Here is an 18,639-nt window from a genome sequence, read left to right as displayed (position 1 = left end):
ATCAAACTAGAAGAATTTTGTCTAGGCCATGGACAATACTCCTCGCTTAATGTACTTAACACAGAAGTTTCGTAAAATTGGTAATGCAAAAATTAAAGAATGAATATTTGTGGGTCTACAAATACGATCATCACTAATGCATGATGAAAAGTTTGAGAATCTATTGAATACACTGGAGAAAGCAGTTTGGCAAGCAGTAAATGTTAAGAGATTTTGGGGAAATCAAAAGGTGGAAAATTACTATGGTATTATCAACGATCTTATAAAAATTTGGGTTGTAATACATCTTTAAAAGTACTTTTCCTGCATTCACACCTAGATTTCTTCCTGGAAAATCTTGGCGCAGTGAGCGATGAGCACGAAGAACACTTTCACAGGAGATTTCAGCTACGGAAAAGAAAATTCAAAGCAAATGGAATCCAAATATGTTGGCAAATTACTGTTGGACTATCAAGAAGGATGTTCCACACGTGAAATACAGCAGAAAATCGTCATTTCCTAATTTCCAGGTGCGTCAAATGTCTGAGTATTATTATTAGTAGTTAAGAATGCAGAAAGTATTAAAAATGTTTGAAATTATATATGCCTGTCTCTTGGAAACATGGTGTGGTGGTGAAAAACTGATATTACATTTGAATTCAGGAGAAAAAATTCTATCAGAATCATATGTTACTTCCTGAGACAAAAAGAAATTCTTTTTCATTCCCCAGTGTTATCATTCTCAAATAAATTAAAAATTATAGAATAAATTCAGTTCAGTTTATTTGATACAACACATATCACAGGAGAAAAAAGATTTTAGGTTATTTATAAATTTTAACTTAATTATATAAATCTTATTACATAAAAAATCAACTTTACACATTCACTTTACCCTAAATTTTATTTAATTATATTACACATTTTATGTAGGAATTCAGGTGTTCTAAGTATATTTATTACTATTTGTTTGAAATCAATAAAGATTTAACCCTTCACAAGTGGAAACCCATATATGGGCTACCTGTACTTATGCTGGAAGGTGGAAACCCATACATATATGTGTCTCTGAATGTGACCGGCTATTTGTCTTCACATAGTTACACATAAATTCCAAGAGAAAGCTGGAGATGTTCTTTCAATCATTTTGAGACTGGAATTCCTGATACAATGTGATTGGGAACCATTTTACTTCAGTTATTAGATGAGTACAATGACAGTGTGTAAGTTACAAGATGTGTGCATTATTTTTTCATGTTTTTCGCTGACTAATTACTTTCAGTCTGGATGAGTGTGAATGAGAGAGAAGGAATGCATGCGCATACTGCTTCATTTTAAATAAAGATGTTGACAATCAATTTTAGACTTCTCATCTTTTTTGCTTCTTTCATTATTTATTATGTAACTATAATTAGTTCAAATAATGGCAACCACTAATTATGGCCTTTTTTTACAGGCAACCATGTGTTATAGTGTACAGAAAAATTAACTTCAGTTTGGTATATAATTTTTTTCAAAAACATGATTAACGTAAATAATTAACAATAACATACCTGTTTACACACGGCAACTTGGAGGTTGTGGCTGACAGAGCTGGAAATAATTTTTTTTTTACATTTTTCACATCATTTTCTGTCAAATGACATTTAATTAATTCACTTATAAAAATTGTAGTTGCAATTCGTTAAAATAAATTAATTACAGGTAATGCGGCTAATTTTTACTAGTCAACCCGGCAGCAATGTATTAAATTATGAAAATATCATTAATCATTCACTTAAATCAAATTTCAATAAAAAAACAGATACCTGCAGAAATCAGCTGCCAGATCTTAGACCTATGTATTTTACAACCCATAGATACTTTGGATAAATATTTTTCAATTTGATTTTTGATAATACAAAGCAATTAAAAGTGGTGCTCAATTTTATAATTCTGTATTCCAAATTAACTAATGACAGACAAATGTGAACTAAATGAAATTTGGTAATACTAACAATAAAGTTTACAGATAAAATTTATAAATGTTCAATGTGGCCTCTGACTGCACGGCACACATCTAAGCGGTATCGGAACTTATCCCACAAGTCTTGTCTTGTGTTACTGAGTTCACTGCAGGTGTGATATGGTTCCACAGGGCTGCCATTTTTGTTGGTATTGGTAGTATGTAAACTGCATCTTTCACAGAAACCCACAAGAAAATGTTACATTGCGTAAGATAAGGTGATCTTGAATGCCTGAACTAAAGAGCCAGTCTTCATTCCTGATGTATCCTATGCATCGTTAAGTAAACAATGCCTCAAAACATGCCAGGCAGTATAAGTTGGTTGAGGCACTAAAATTCTCTGCTCGCTCTATGGGTTGCCAAATGTTCTCCTCTGTCACATGTGCTTGGCCCGTGCTCTTGCCTTTACAGAGACACACTGTTTGTTCAAACTAGTGAAATGCTTGCTTCCTGCCTAAACAAACGGAATCGTTTTCATAAGAAAATGGTTTAGTGTTTTGTAATGACATTTCTTCTCTTATGGAGACTTTGTAATCAACATAACCCAAAAGAATAGTGCTTGTTTATTGATTCCTCTAAAGTTAGTTTAAAAATTGTACTTTTGCATAATGGCAATAAATTCCCATCATTACCTGTGGCCCACTCTGCTAGTATGAAAGAAACATATGAAAACTTTAAATTTATATAGGAAAAGCTTCAATATGCAGTGTATCATTGTAATACTTGTGGTGATTTGAAAGTAACTGCTGTTATTCTTGGTCTGCAGCTTGGTTACACAAGGTACTGTTGTTTTTTATGTGAATGGGATACGAATGTCCTAATGTGAATCTCTCATCCCTGAACAGAAAAATGTGAAACGTTGCCCATTGTGTAATCCTAAAAATTTGTATCTACCTCCGTTATATATCAAACTAGAAGAATTTTGTCTAGGCCATGGACAATACTCCTGGCTTAATGTACTTAACACAGAAATTTCCTAAAATTGGTAATGCAAAAAATAAAGAATGAATATTTGTGGGTCTACAAATACGATCATCACTAATGCATGATGAAAAGTTTGAGAATCTATTGAATACACTGGAGAAAGCAGTTTGGCAAGCAGTAAATGTTAAGAGATTTTGGGGAAATCAAAAGGTGGAAAATTACTATGGTATTATCAACGATCTTATAAAAATTTGGGTTGTAATACATCTTTAAAAGTACTTTTCCTGCATTCACACCTAGATTTCTTCCTGGAAAATCTTGGCGCAGTGAGCGATGAGCACGAAGAACACTTTCACAGGAGATTTCAGCTACGGAAAAGAAAATTCAAAGCAAATGGAATCCAAATATGTTGGCAAATTACTGTTGGACTATCAAGAAGGATGTTCCACACGTGAAATACAGCAGAAAATCGTCATTTCCTAATTTCCAGGTGCGTCAAATGTCTGAGTATTATTATTAGTAGTTAAGAATGCAGAAAGTATTAAAAATGTTTGAAATTATATATGCCTGTCTCTTGGAAACATGGTGTGGTGGTGAAAAACTGATATTACATTTGAATTCAGGAGAAAAAATTCTATCAGAATCATATGTTACTTCCTGAGACAAAAAGAAATTCTTTTTCATTCCCCAGTGTTATCATTCTCAAATAAATTAAAAATTATAGAATAAATTCAGTTCAGTTTATTTGATACAACACATATCACAGGAGAAAAAAGATTTTAGGTTATTTATAAATTTTAACTTAATTATATAAATCTTATTACATAAAAAATCAACTTTACACATTCACTTTACCCTAAATTTTATTTAATTATATTACACATTTTATGTAGGAATTCAGGTGTTCTAAGTATATTTATTACTATTTGTTTGAAATCAATAAAGATTTAACCCTTCACAAGTGGAAACCCATATATGGGCTACCTGTACTTATGCTGGAAGGTGGAAACCCATACATATATGTGTCTCTGAATGTGACCGGCTATTTGTCTTCACATAGTTACACATAAATTCCAAGAGAAAGCTGGAGATGTTCTTTCAATCATTTTGAGACTGGAATTCCTGATACAATGTGATTGGGAACCATTTTACTTCAGTTATTAGATGAGTACAATGACAGTGTGTAAGTTACAAGATGTGTGCATTATTTTTTCATGTTTTTCGCTGACTAATTACTTTCAGTCTGGATGAGTGTGAATGAGAGAGAAGGAATGCATGCGCATACTGCTTCATTTTAAATAAAGATGTTGACAATCAATTTTAGACTTCTCATCTTTTTTGCTTCTTTCATTATTTATTATGTAACTATAATTAGTTCAAATAATGGCAACCACTAATTATGGCCTTTTTTTACAGGCAACCATGTGTTATAGTGTACAGAAAAATTAACTTCAGTTTGGTATATAATTTTTTTCAAAAACATGATTAACGTAAATAATTAACAATAACATACCTGTTTACACACGGCAACTTGGAGGTTGTGGCTGACAGAGCTGGAAATAATTTTTTTTTTACATTTTTCACATCATTTTCTGTCAAATGACATTTAATTAATTCACTTATAAAAATTGTAGTTGCAATTCGTTAAAATAAATTAATTACAGGTAATGCGGCTAATTTTTACTAGTCAACCCGGCAGCAATGTATTAAATTATGAAAATATCATTAATCATTCACTTAAATCAAATTTCAATAAAAAAACAGATACCTGCAGAAATCAGCTGCCAGATCTTAGACCTATGTATTTTACAACCCATAGATACTTTGGATAAATATTTTTCAATTTGATTTTTGATAATACAAAGCAATTAAAAGTGGTGCTCAATTTTATAATTCTGTATTCCAAATTAACTAATGACAGACAAATGTGAACTAAATGACATTTGGTAATACTAACAATAAAGTTTACAGATAAAATTTATAAATGTTCAATGTGGCCTCTGACTGCACGGCACACATCTAAGCGGTATCGGAACTTATCCCACAAGTCTTGTCTTGTGTTACTGAGTTCACTGCAGGTGTGATATGGTTCCACAGGGCTGCCATTTTTGTTGGTATTGGTAGTATGTAAACTGCATCTTTCACAGAAACCCACAAGAAAATGTTACATTGCGTAAGATAAGGTGATCTTGAATGCCTGAACTAAAGAGCCAGTCTTCATTCCTGATGTATCCTATGCATCGTTAAGTAAACAATGCCTCAAAACATGCCAGGCAGTATAAGTTGGTTGAGGCACTAAAATTCTCTGCTCGCTCTATGGGTTGCCAAATGTTCTCCTCTGTCACATGTGCTTGGCCCGTGCTCTTGCCTTTACAGAGACACACTGTTTGTTCAAACTAGTGAAATGCTTGCTTCCTGCCTAAACAAACGGAATCGTTTTCATAAGAAAATGGTTTAGTGTTTTGTAATGACATTTCTTCTCTTATGGAGACTTTGTAATCAACATAACCCAAAAGAATAGTGCTTGTTTATTGATTCCTCTAAAGTTAGTTTAAAAATTGTACTTTTGCATAATGGCAATAAATTCCCATCATTACCTGTGGCCCACTCTGCTAGTATGAAAGAAACATATGAAAACTTTAAATTTATATAGGAAAAGCTTCAATATGCAGTGTATCATTGTAATACTTGTGGTGATTTGAAAGTAACTGCTGTTATTCTTGGTCTGCAGCTTGGTTACACAAGGTACTGTTGTTTTTTATGTGAATGGGATACGAATGTCCTAATGTGAATCTCTCATCCCTGAACAGAAAAATGTGAAACGTTGCCCATTGTGTAATCCTAAAAATTTGTATCTACCTCCGTTATATATCAAACTAGAAGAATTTTGTCTAGGCCATGGACAATACTCCTCGCTTAATGTACTTAACACAGAAGTTTCGTAAAATTGGTAATGCAAAAATTAAAGAATGAATATTTGTGGGTCTACAAATACGATCATCACTAATGCATGATGAAAAGTTTGAGAATCTATTGAATACACTGGAGAAAGCAGTTTGGCAAGCAGTAAATGTTAAGAGATTTTGGGGAAATCAAAAGGTGGAAAATTACTATGGTATTATCAACGATCTTATAAAAATTTGGGTTGTAATACATCTTTAAAAGTACTTTTCCTGCATTCACACCTAGATTTCTTCCTGGAAAATCTTGGCGCAGTGAGCGATGAGCACGAAGAACACTTTCACAGGAGATTTCAGCTACGGAAAAGAAAATTCAAAGCAAATGGAATCCAAATATGTTGGCAAATTACTGTTGGACTATCAAGAAGGATGTTCCACACGTGAAATACAGCAGAAAATCGTCATTTCCTAATTTCCAGGTGCGTCAAATGTCTGAGTATTATTATTAGTAGTTAAGAATGCAGAAAGTATTAAAAATGTTTGAAATTATATATGCCTGTCTCTTGGAAACATGGTGTGGTGGTGAAAAACTGATATTACATTTGAATTCAGGAGAAAAAATTCTATCAGAATCATATGTTACTTCCTGAGACAAAAAGAAATTCTTTTTCATTCCCCAGTGTTATCATTCTCAAATAAATTAAAAATTATAGAATAAATTCAGTTCAGTTTATTTGATACAACACATATCACAGGAGAAAAAAGATTTTAGGTTATTTATAAATTTTAACTTAATTATATAAATCTTATTACATAAAAAATCAACTTTACACATTCACTTTACCCTAAATTTTATTTAATTATATTACACATTTTATGTAGGAATTCAGGTGTTCTAAGTATATTTATTACTATTTGTTTGAAATCAATAAAGATTTAACCCTTCACAAGTGGAAACCCATATATGGGCTACCTGTACTTATGCTGGAAGGTGGAAACCCATACATATATGTGTCTCTGAATGTGACCGGCTATTTGTCTTCACATAGTTACACATAAATTCCAAGAGAAAGCTGGAGATGTTCTTTCAATCATTTTGAGACTGGAATTCCTGATACAATGTGATTGGGAACCATTTTACTTCAGTTATTAGATGAGTACAATGACAGTGTGTAAGTTACAAGATGTGTGCATTATTTTTTCATGTTTTTCGCTGACTAATTACTTTCAGTCTGGATGAGTGTGAATGAGAGAGAAGGAATGCATGCGCATACTGCTTCATTTTAAATAAAGATGTTGACAATCAATTTTAGACTTCTCATCTTTTTTGCTTCTTTCATTATTTATTATGTAACTATAATTAGTTCAAATAATGGCAACCACTAATTATGGCCTTTTTTTACAGGCAACCATGTGTTATAGTGTACAGAAAAATTAACTTCAGTTTGGTATATAATTTTTTTCAAAAACATGATTAACGTAAATAATTAACAATAACATACCTGTTTACACACGGCAACTTGGAGGTTGTGGCTGACAGAGCTGGAAATAATTTTTTTTTTACATTTTTCACATCATTTTCTGTCAAATGACATTTAATTAATTCACTTATAAAAATTGTAGTTGCAATTCGTTAAAATAAATTAATTACAGGTAATGCGGCTAATTTTTACTAGTCAACCCGGCAGCAATGTATTAAATTATGAAAATATCATTAATCATTCACTTAAATCAAATTTCAATAAAAAAACAGATACCTGCAGAAATCAGCTGCCAGATCTTAGACCTATGTATTTTACAACCCATAGATACTTTGGATAAATATTTTTCAATTTGATTTTTGATAATACAAAGCAATTAAAAGTGGTGCTCAATTTTATAATTCTGTATTCCAAATTAACTAATGACAGACAAATGTGAACTAAATGACATTTGGTAATACTAACAATAAAGTTTACAGATAAAATTTATAAATGTTCAATGTGGCCTCTGACTGCACGGCACACATCTAAGCGGTATCGGAACTTATCCCACAAGTCTTGTCTTGTGTTACTGAGTTCACTGCAGGTGTGATATGGTTCCACAGGGCTGCCATTTTTGTTGGTATTGGTAGTATGTAAACTGCATCTTTCACAGAAACCCACAAGAAAATGTTACATTGCGTAAGATAAGGTGATCTTGAATGCCTGAACTAAAGAGCCAGTCTTCATTCCTGATGTATCCTATGCATCGTTAAGTAAACAATGCCTCAAAACATGCCAGGCAGTATAAGTTGGTTGAGGCACTAAAATTCTCTGCTCGCTCTATGGGTTGCCAAATGTTCTCCTCTGTCACATGTGCTTGGCCCGTGCTCTTGCCTTTACAGAGACACACTGTTTGTTCAAACTAGTGAAATGCTTGCTTCCTGCCTAAACAAACGGAATCGTTTTCATAAGAAAATGGTTTAGTGTTTTGTAATGACATTTCTTCTCTTATGGAGACTTTGTAATCAACATAACCCAAAAGAATAGTGCTTGTTTATTGATTCCTCTAAAGTTAGTTTAAAAATTGTACTTTTGCATAATGGCAATAAATTCCCATCATTACCTGTGGCCCACTCTGCTAGTATGAAAGAAACATATGAAAACTTTAAATTTATATAGGAAAAGCTTCAATATGCAGTGTATCATTGTAATACTTGTGGTGATTTGAAAGTAACTGCTGTTATTCTTGGTCTGCAGCTTGGTTACACAAGGTACTGTTGTTTTTTATGTGAATGGGATACGAATGTCCTAATGTGAATCTCTCATCCCTGAACAGAAAAATGTGAAACGTTGCCCATTGTGTAATCCTAAAAATTTGTATCTACCTCCGTTATATATCAAACTAGAAGAATTTTGTCTAGGCCATGGACAATACTCCTGGCTTAATGTACTTAACACAGAAATTTCCTAAAATTGGTAATGCAAAAAATAAAGAATGAATATTTGTGGGTCTACAAATACGATCATCACTAATGCATGATGAAAAGTTTGAGAATCTATTGAATACACTGGAGAAAGCAGTTTGGCAAGCAGTAAATGTTAAGAGATTTTGGGGAAATCAAAAGGTGGAAAATTACTATGGTATTATCAACGATCTTATAAAAATTTGGGTTGTAATACATCTTTAAAAGTACTTTTCCTGCATTCACACCTAGATTTCTTCCTGGAAAATCTTGGCGCAGTGAGCGATGAGCACGAAGAACACTTTCACAGGAGATTTCAGCTACGGAAAAGAAAATTCAAAGCAAATGGAATCCAAATATGTTGGCAAATTACTGTTGGACTATCAAGAAGGATGTTCCACACGTGAAATACAGCAGAAAATCGTCATTTCCTAATTTCCAGGTGCGTCAAATGTCTGAGTATTATTATTAGTAGTTAAGAATGCAGAAAGTATTAAAAATGTTTGAAATTATATATGCCTGTCTCTTGGAAACATGGTGTGGTGGTGAAAAACTGATATTACATTTGAATTCAGGAGAAAAAATTCTATCAGAATCATATGTTACTTCCTGAGACAAAAAGAAATTCTTTTTCATTCCCCAGTGTTATCATTCTCAAATAAATTAAAAATAATAGAATAAATTCAGTTCAGTTTATTTGATACAACACATATCACAGGAGAAAAAAGATTTTAGGTTATTTATAAATTTTAACTTAATTATATAAATCTTATTACATAAAAAATCAACTTTACACATTCACTTTACCCTAAATTTTATTTAATTATATTACACATTTTATGTAGGAATTCAGGTGTTCTAAGTATATTTATTACTATTTGTTTGAAATCAATAAAGATTTAACCCTTCACAAGTGGAAACCCATATATGGGCTACCTGTACTTATGCTGGAAGGTGGAAACCCATACATATATGTGTCTCTGAATGTGACCGGCTATTTGTCTTCACATAGTTACACATAAATTCCAAGAGAAAGCTGGAGATGTTCTTTCAATCATTTTGAGACTGGAATTCCTGATACAATGTGATTGGGAACCATTTTACTTCAGTTATTAGATGAGTACAATGACAGTGTGTAAGTTACAAGATGTGTGCATTATTTTTTCATGTTTTTCGCTGACTAATTACTTTCAGTCTGGATGAGTGTGAATGAGAGAGAAGGAATGCATGCGCATACTGCTTCATTTTAAATAAAGATGTTGACAATCAATTTTAGACTTCTCATCTTTTTTGCTTCTTTCATTATTTATTATGTAACTATAATTAGTTCAAATAATGGCAACCACTAATTATGGCCTTTTTTTTACAGGCAACCATGTGTTATAGTGTACAGAAAAATTAACTTCAGTTTGGTATATAATTTTTTTCAAAAACATGATTAACGTAAATAATTAACAATAACATACCTGTTTACACACGGCAACTTGGAGGTTGTGGCTGACAGAGCTGGAAATAATTTTTTTTTTACATTTTTCACATCATTTTCTGTCAAATGACATTTAATTAATTCACTTATAAAAATTGTAGTTGCAATTCGTTAAAATAAATTAATTACAGGTAATGCGGCTAATTTTTACTAGTCAACCCGGCAGCAATGTATTAAATTATGAAAATATCATTAATCATTCACTTAAATCAAATTTCAATAAAAAAACAGATACCTGCAGAAATCAGCTGCCAGATCTTAGACCTATGTATTTTACAACCCATAGATACTTTGGATAAATATTTTTCAATTTGATTTTTGATAATACAAAGCAATTAAAAGTGGTGCTCAATTTTATAATTCTGTATTCCAAATTAACTAATGACAGACAAATGTGAACTAAATGACATTTGGTAATACTAACAATAAAGTTTACAGATAAAATTTATAAATGTTCAATGTGGCCTCTGACTGCACGGCACACATCTAAGCGGTATCGGAACTTATCCCACAAGTCTTGTCTTGTGTTACTGAGTTCACTGCAGGTGTGATATGGTTCCACAGGGCTGCCATTTTTGTTGGTATTGGTAGTATGTAAACTGCATCTTTCACAGAAACCCACAAGAAAATGTTACATTGCGTAAGATAAGGTGATCTTGAATGCCTGAACTAAAGAGCCAGTCTTCATTCCTGATGTATCCTATGCATCGTTAAGTAAACAATGCCTCAAAACATGCCAGGCAGTATAAGTTGGTTGAGGCACTAAAATTCTCTGCTCGCTCTATGGGTTGCCAAATGTTCTCCTCTGTCACATGTGCTTGGCCCGTGCTCTTGCCTTTACAGAGACACACTGTTTGTTCAAACTAGTGAAATGCTTGCTTCCTGCCTAAACAAACGGAATCGTTTTCATAAGAAAATGGTTTAGTGTTTTGTAATGACATTTCTTCTCTTATGGAGACTTTGTAATCAACATAACCCAAAAGAATAGTGCTTGTTTATTGATTCCTCTAAAGTTAGTTTAAAAATTGTACTTTTGCATAATGGCAATAAATTCCCATCATTACCTGTGGCCCACTCTGCTAGTATGAAAGAAACATATGAAAACTTTAAATTTATATAGGAAAAGCTTCAATATGCAGTGTATCATTGTAATACTTGTGGTGATTTGAAAGTAACTGCTGTTATTCTTGGTCTGCAGCTTGGTTACACAAGGTACTGTTGTTTTTTATGTGAATGGGATACGAATGTCCTAATGTGAATCTCTCATCCCTGAACAGAAAAATGTGAAACGTTGCCCATTGTGTAATCCTAAAAATTTGTATCTACCTCCGTTATATATCAAACTAGAAGAATTTTGTCTAGGCCATGGACAATACTCCTGGCTTAATGTACTTAACACAGAAATTTCCTAAAATTGGTAATGCAAAAAATAAAGAATGAATATTTGTGGGTCTACAAATACGATCATCACTAATGCATGATGAAAAGTTTGAGAATCTATTGAATACACTGGAGAAAGCAGTTTGGCAAGCAGTAAATGTTAAGAGATTTTGGGGAAATCAAAAGGTGGAAAATTACTATGGTATTATCAACGATCTTATAAAAATTTGGGTTGTAATACATCTTTAAAAGTACTTTTCCTGCATTCACACCTAGATTTCTTCCTGGAAAATCTTGGCGCAGTGAGCGATGAGCACGAAGAACACTTTCACAGGAGATTTCAGCTACGGAAAAGAAAATTCAAAGCAAATGGAATCCAAATATGTTGGCAAATTACTGTTGGACTATCAAGAAGGATGTTCCACACGTGAAATACAGCAGAAAATCGTCATTTCCTAATTTCCAGGTGCGTCAAATGTCTGAGTATTATTATTAGTAGTTAAGAATGCAGAAAGTATTAAAAATGTTTGAAATTATATATGCCTGTCTCTTGGAAACATGGTGTGGTGGTGAAAAACTGATATTACATTTGAATTCAGGAGAAAAAATTCTATCAGAATCATATGTTACTTCCTGAGACAAAAAGAAATTCTTTTTCATTCCCCAGTGTTATCATTCTCAAATAAATTAAAAATTATAGAATAAATTCAGTTCAGTTTATTTGATACAACACATATCACAGGAGAAAAAAGATTTTAGGTTATTTATAAATTTTAACTTAATTATATAAATCTTATTACATAAAAAATCAACTTTACACATTCACTTTACCCTAAATTTTATTTAATTATATTACACATTTTATGTAGGAATTCAGGTGTTCTAAGTATATTTATTACTATTTGTTTGAAATCAATAAAGATTTAACCCTTCACAAGTGGAAACCCATATATGGGCTACCTGTACTTATGCTGGAAGGTGGAAACCCATACATATATGTGTCTCTGAATGTGACCGGCTATTTGTCTTCACATAGTTACACATAAATTCCAAGAGAAAGCTGGAGATGTTCTTTCAATCATTTTGAGACTGGAATTCCTGATACAATGTGATTGGGAACCATTTTACTTCAGTTATTAGATGAGTACAATGACAGTGTGTAAGTTACAAGATGTGTGCATTATTTTTTCATGTTTTTCGCTGACTAATTACTTTCAGTCTGGATGAGTGTGAATGAGAGAGAAGGAATGCATGCGCATACTGCTTCATTTTAAATAAAGATGTTGACAATCAATTTTAGACTTCTCATCTTTTTTGCTTCTTTCATTATTTATTATGTAACTATAATTAGTTCAAATAATGGCAACCACTAATTATGGCCTTTTTTTACAGGCAACCATGTGTTATAGTGTACAGAAAAATTAACTTCAGTTTGGTATATAATTTTTTTCAAAAACATGATTAACGTAAATAATTAACAATAACATACCTGTTTACACACGGCAACTTGGAGGTTGTGGCTGACAGAGCTGGAAATAATTTTTTTTTTACATTTTTCACATCATTTTCTGTCAAATGACATTTAATTAATTCACTTATAAAAATTGTAGTTGCAATTCGTTAAAATAAATTAATTACAGGTAATGCGGCTAATTTTTACTAGTCAACCCGGCAGCAATGTATTAAATTATGAAAATATCATTAATCATTCACTTAAATCAAATTTCAATAAAAAAACAGATACCTGCAGAAATCAGCTGCCAGATCTTAGACCTATGTATTTTACAACCCATAGATACTTTGGATAAATATTTTTCAATTTGATTTTTGATAATACAAAGCAATTAAAAGTGGTGCTCAATTTTATAATTCTGTATTCCAAATTAACTAATGACAGACAAATGTGAACTAAATGACATTTGGTAATACTAACAATAAAGTTTACAGATAAAATTTATAAATGTTCAATGTGGCCTCTGACTGCACGGCACACATCTAAGCGGTATCGGAACTTATCCCACAAGTCTTGTCTTGTGTTACTGAGTTCACTGCAGGTGTGATATGGTTCCACAGGGCTGCCATTTTTGTTGGTATTGGTAGTATGTAAACTGCATCTTTCACAGAAACCCACAAGAAAATGTTACATTGCGTAAGATAAGGTGATCTTGAATGCCTGAACTAAAGAGCCAGTCTTCATTCCTGATGTATCCTATGCATCGTTAAGTAAACAATGCCTCAAAACATGCCAGGCAGTATAAGTTGGTTGAGGCACTAAAATTCTCTGCTCGCTCTATGGGTTGCCAAATGTTCTCCTCTGTCACATGTGCTTGGCCCGTGCTCTTGCCTTTACAGAGACACACTGTTTGTTCAAACTAGTGAAATGCTTGCTTCCTGCCTAAACAAACGGAATCGTTTTCATAAGAAAATGGTTTAGTGTTTTGTAATGACATTTCTTCTCTTATGGAGACTTTGTAATCAACATAACCCAAAAGAATAGTGCTTGTTTATTGATTCCTCTAAAGTTAGTTTAAAAATTGTACTTTTGCATAATGGCAATAAATTCCCATCATTACCTGTGGCCCACTCTGCTAGTATGAAAGAAACATATGAAAACTTTAAATTTATATAGGAAAAGCTTCAATATGCAGTGTATCATTGTAATACTTGTGGTGATTTGAAAGTAACTGCTGTTATTCTTGGTCTGCAGCTTGGTTACACAAGGTACTGTTGTTTTTTATGTGAATGGGATACGAATGTCCTAATGTGAATCTCTCATCCCTGAACAGAAAAATGTGAAACGTTGCCCATTGTGTAATCCTAAAAATTTGTATCTACCTCCGTTATATATCAAACTAGAAGAATTTTGTCTAGGCCATGGACAATACTCCTGGCTTAATGTACTTAACACAGAAATTTCCTAAAATTGGTAATGCAAAAAATAAAGAATGAATATTTGTGGGTCTACAAATACGATCATCACTAATGCATGATGAAAAGTTTGAGAATCTATTGAATACACTGGAGAAAGCAGTTTGGCAAGCAGTAAATGTTAAGAGATTTTGGGGAAATCAAAAGGTGGAAAATTACTATGGTATTATCAACGATCTTATAAAAATTTGGGTTGTAATACATCTTTAAAAGTACTTTTCCTGCATTCACACCTAGATTTCTTCCTGGAAAATCTTGGCGCAGTGAGCGATGAGCACGAAGAACACTTTCACAGGAGATTTCAGCTACGGAAAAGAAAATTCAAAGCAAATGGAATCCAAATATGTTGGCAAATTACTGTTGGACTATCAAGAAGGATGTTCCACACGTGAAATACAGCAGAAAATCGTCATTTCCTAATTTCCAGGTGCGTCAAATGTCTGAGTATTATTATTAGTAGTTAAGAATGCAGAAAGTATTAAAAATGTTTGAAATTATATATGCCTGTCTCTTGGAAACATGGTGTGGTGGTGAAAAACTGATATTACATTTGAATTCAGGAGAAAAAATTCTATCAGAATCATATGTTACTTCCTGAGACAAAAAGAAATTCTTTTTCATTCCCCAGTGTTATCATTCTCAAATAAATTAAAAATAATAGAATAAATTCAGTTCAGTTTATTTGATACAACACATATCACAGGAGAAAAAAGATTTTAGGTTATTTATAAATTTTAACTTAATTATATAAATCTTATTACATAAAAAATCAACTTTACACATTCACTTTACCCTAAATTTTATTTAATTATATTACACATTTTATGTAGGAATTCAGGTGTTCTAAGTATATTTATTACTATTTGTTTGAAATCAATAAAGATTTAACCCTTCACAAGTGGAAACCCATATATGGGCTACCTGTACTTATGCTGGAAGGTGGAAACCCATACATATATGTGTCTCTGAATGTGACCGGCTATTTGTCTTCACATAGTTACACATAAATTCCAAGAGAAAGCTGGAGATGTTCTTTCAATCATTTTGAGACTGGAATTCCTGATACAATGTGATTGAGAACCATTTTACTTCAGTTATTAGATGAGTACAATGACAGTGTGTAAGTTACAAGATGTGTGCATTATTTTTTCATGTTTTTCGCTGACTAATTACTTTCAGACTGGATGAGTGTGAACGAGAGAGAAGGAATGCATGCGCATACTGCTTCATTTTAAATAAAGATGTTGACAATCAATTTTAGACTTCTAATCTTTTTTGCTTTTTTCATTATTTATTATGTAACTAGTAATTAGTTCAAATAATGGCAACCACTACTTATGGCCTTTTTTTACAGGCAACCCATGTGTTATCGTGTACAGAAAAAATTAGTATATAATTTTTTTAAAAAACATGATTAACGTAAATAATTAACAATAACATACCTGTTTACACACGGCGACTTGGAGGTTGTGGCTGACAGAGCTGGAAATAATTTTTTTTTTTACATTTTTCACATCATTTTCTGTCAAATGACATTTAATTAATTCACTTATAAAAATTGTAGTTGCAATTCGTTAAAATAAATTAATTACAGGTAATGCGGCTAATTTTTACTAGTCAACCCGGCAGCAATGTATTAAATTATGAAGTTATCATTAATCATTCACTTAAATCAAATTTCACTAGAAAAACAGATACCTGCAGAAATCAGCTGCCAGATCTTAGACCTATGTATTTTACAACCCATAGATACTTTGGATAAATATTTTTCAATTTGATTTTTGATAATACAAAGCAATTAAAAGTGGTGCTCAATGTTATAATTCTGTATTCCAAATTAACTAATGACAGACAAATGTGAACTAAATCACATTTGGTAATACTAACAATAAAGTTTACAGATAAAATTTATAAATGTTCAATGTGGCCTCTGACTGCACGGCACACATCTAAGCGGTATCGGAACTTATCCCACAAGTCTTGTCTTGTGTTACTGAGTTCACTGCAGGTGTGATATGGTTCCACAGGGCTGCCATTTTTGTTGGTATTGGTAGTATGTAAACTGCAAACAAACCCACAAATGAAAAAAAACAAAAACTGATACAAACCCACAAGAAAATGTTACAATGCGTAAGATCAGGTGATCATGGATGCCAGAACTAAAGAGCCAGTCTTCATTCCTGATGTATCCTATGCATGCCTCAAAACATGCCAGGCAGTACAAGTTGGTTGAGGTACTCAAATTCTCTGCTTGCTCTATGGGTTGCCCAACCCATAGATAAAATAGCCTCGCTCTATGGATACGAATGGCCTAATGCGAATCTCTCATCCCTGAACAGAAAAATGTGAAACGTGGCCCATTGTGTAATCCTAAAAATGTACCTGTTCTTTTGCTGGAAGGTGGAAATCCATACATATATGTGTCTCTGAATGTGACCGGCTATTTGTCTTCACATAGTTACACATAAATTCCAAGAGAAAGCAGGAGATGCTCTTTCAATCATTTTGAGACTGGAATAATGTGATTGGGAACCATTTTACTTCAGTTATTAGATGAGTTTAATGAACATGTGTAAGTTACAAGATGTATGCATTATTTTTTCATGTTTTTCGTTCATTTTTAAGTAACTTGTTTACAAACTGTCAAAACTTTATTTTCGGCTTGCTTCGCTTGAATTCAAACAAAATTTTCAAGACAAAAATTCAGAAGGAAATAAATAAAAATATTTATATTATTATTATATTAAAACCATATTATACTATTCCCTGCCTGGGTGCATTACTTCAAAACTGCTCTTTTTATATTACCATCAACATTACTATTGTTACTATTATTATTCAGTATCTTTTACATGAAAAGAACTCAATGTAAAACATAACCTAAATAATCACCTATAGTTTGCAAATTCTAGTGCGTTCAGTGACACTTGTGTCATTTTCGCATAGGTTTTTTCTCGTGAGATAATTAAACATTGTTCCTTAATTAGATTGGTGGCAGAATTAAGCAAAAAAACAAGTTATATGCTGTGTTTATGCATGAATATATGTTTTAAGTTACTTTAAATAGTTCTTGCATGAACTTTTTTTTTTCAAAATGTTTCCACCTACAGCCATAAAACATTGCCACCCGTGAAGAGTTAAATGTACTGATATTTCAAAAATAAATTTTTGGTTTTGAAAAACAAAAATATTGTATATAAAATAATTTTTTCTAATTTATTATTAATTATTTAATTTAAATTATAATTTTTATACATAAAATAAAATTTTTATAATTATTAAATTATTATGTAAAATAAATGATTTTTTATTTATTTATTTATTTTATTATGTTCTTTAATTTAATCAATAATTTTTATAAATTATTAATTACATAATTAGTAACTTAAATTAACAATTACTGCAATGATTTAAAATATAAAAAAAATCGAGTGAACAATAATTAAAATATTTTTTTTTAATGAGTCATTTTATCTCATCCACGAATTAAAAATAGATTGACATGATATGTACCATGTTCTGCTAAACATGCTGAAGCGCTGTAATGATTACTTCTTGAACTGAATTGATTCGAAAAAATACACGAATTAGCTGTGCAAAAGTTTCTATGATTCTCTTGATTGTTCTTCTGTCAGTTTAGTAAATTTTTCAATTAGCTTTTCAATTGTCATTTCACCATGAACAATATTGTCACGTGTACGAACATTAACAGTATTACTTGATTTTTCTCTTTCTCCAACAACTGAAAAAGATATAATAATAAAATTAATTATAAAATCAAACAATTCGTTGCTAGAAATACATAAATACAGCACAAAAATTTATCTACAAAGTTTGAATTTGTGATTATGTCCATTTTTAATAATTAAAATACGGAAGTTTTGTTATTTAAAGTTCATGCTTTAATTTTCTCTTAAATCTTTTTCATTTTACAAGGTGTTATTAACATCCGCCACTCAAAGACAAACATATATACGATATAGGAAATCAGCAATTAACAAAGATAATTCTCCCTCTCCCAACTTCCAGAGTTTGTAAATTCTGATACATTTTAAACAATTAAATTTTGAGTTTATATAACAATAATTATAACAGACCATGTAATAAGTTT

At 31.8% G+C, this 18,639-nt stretch overlaps 1 protein-coding gene across 4 annotated transcripts in view; it reads right to left on the bottom strand.

The window, feature by feature from the left end:
* Positions 1-6,523: 6,523 nt before the first annotated feature.
* ThrRS (threonine--tRNA ligase) overlaps positions 6,524-18,639 on the bottom strand; it is a 103,852-nt gene continuing 91,736 nt past the window's right edge. For all 4 annotated transcript variants that reach the window (XM_075359678.1, XM_075359676.1, XM_075359677.1 and 1 more), the window contains one exon: positions 6,524-18,270. In XM_075359678.1, coding sequence (XP_075215793.1) covers positions 18,134-18,270 — 137 coding nt within the window. In that variant the 3' untranslated portion in view covers positions 6,524-18,133. The remainder of the gene's footprint in view (positions 18,271-18,639) is intronic.

This window comes from Lycorma delicatula, chromosome 3 (assembly GCF_047948215.1).
Source record: "Lycorma delicatula isolate Av1 chromosome 3, ASM4794821v1, whole genome shotgun sequence".
Taxonomy (NCBI): domain Eukaryota; kingdom Metazoa; phylum Arthropoda; class Insecta; order Hemiptera; family Fulgoridae; genus Lycorma; species Lycorma delicatula.
Note: the sequence above shows the minus strand (reverse complement) of the source record. Positions and strands in the feature narration are given on the sequence as shown.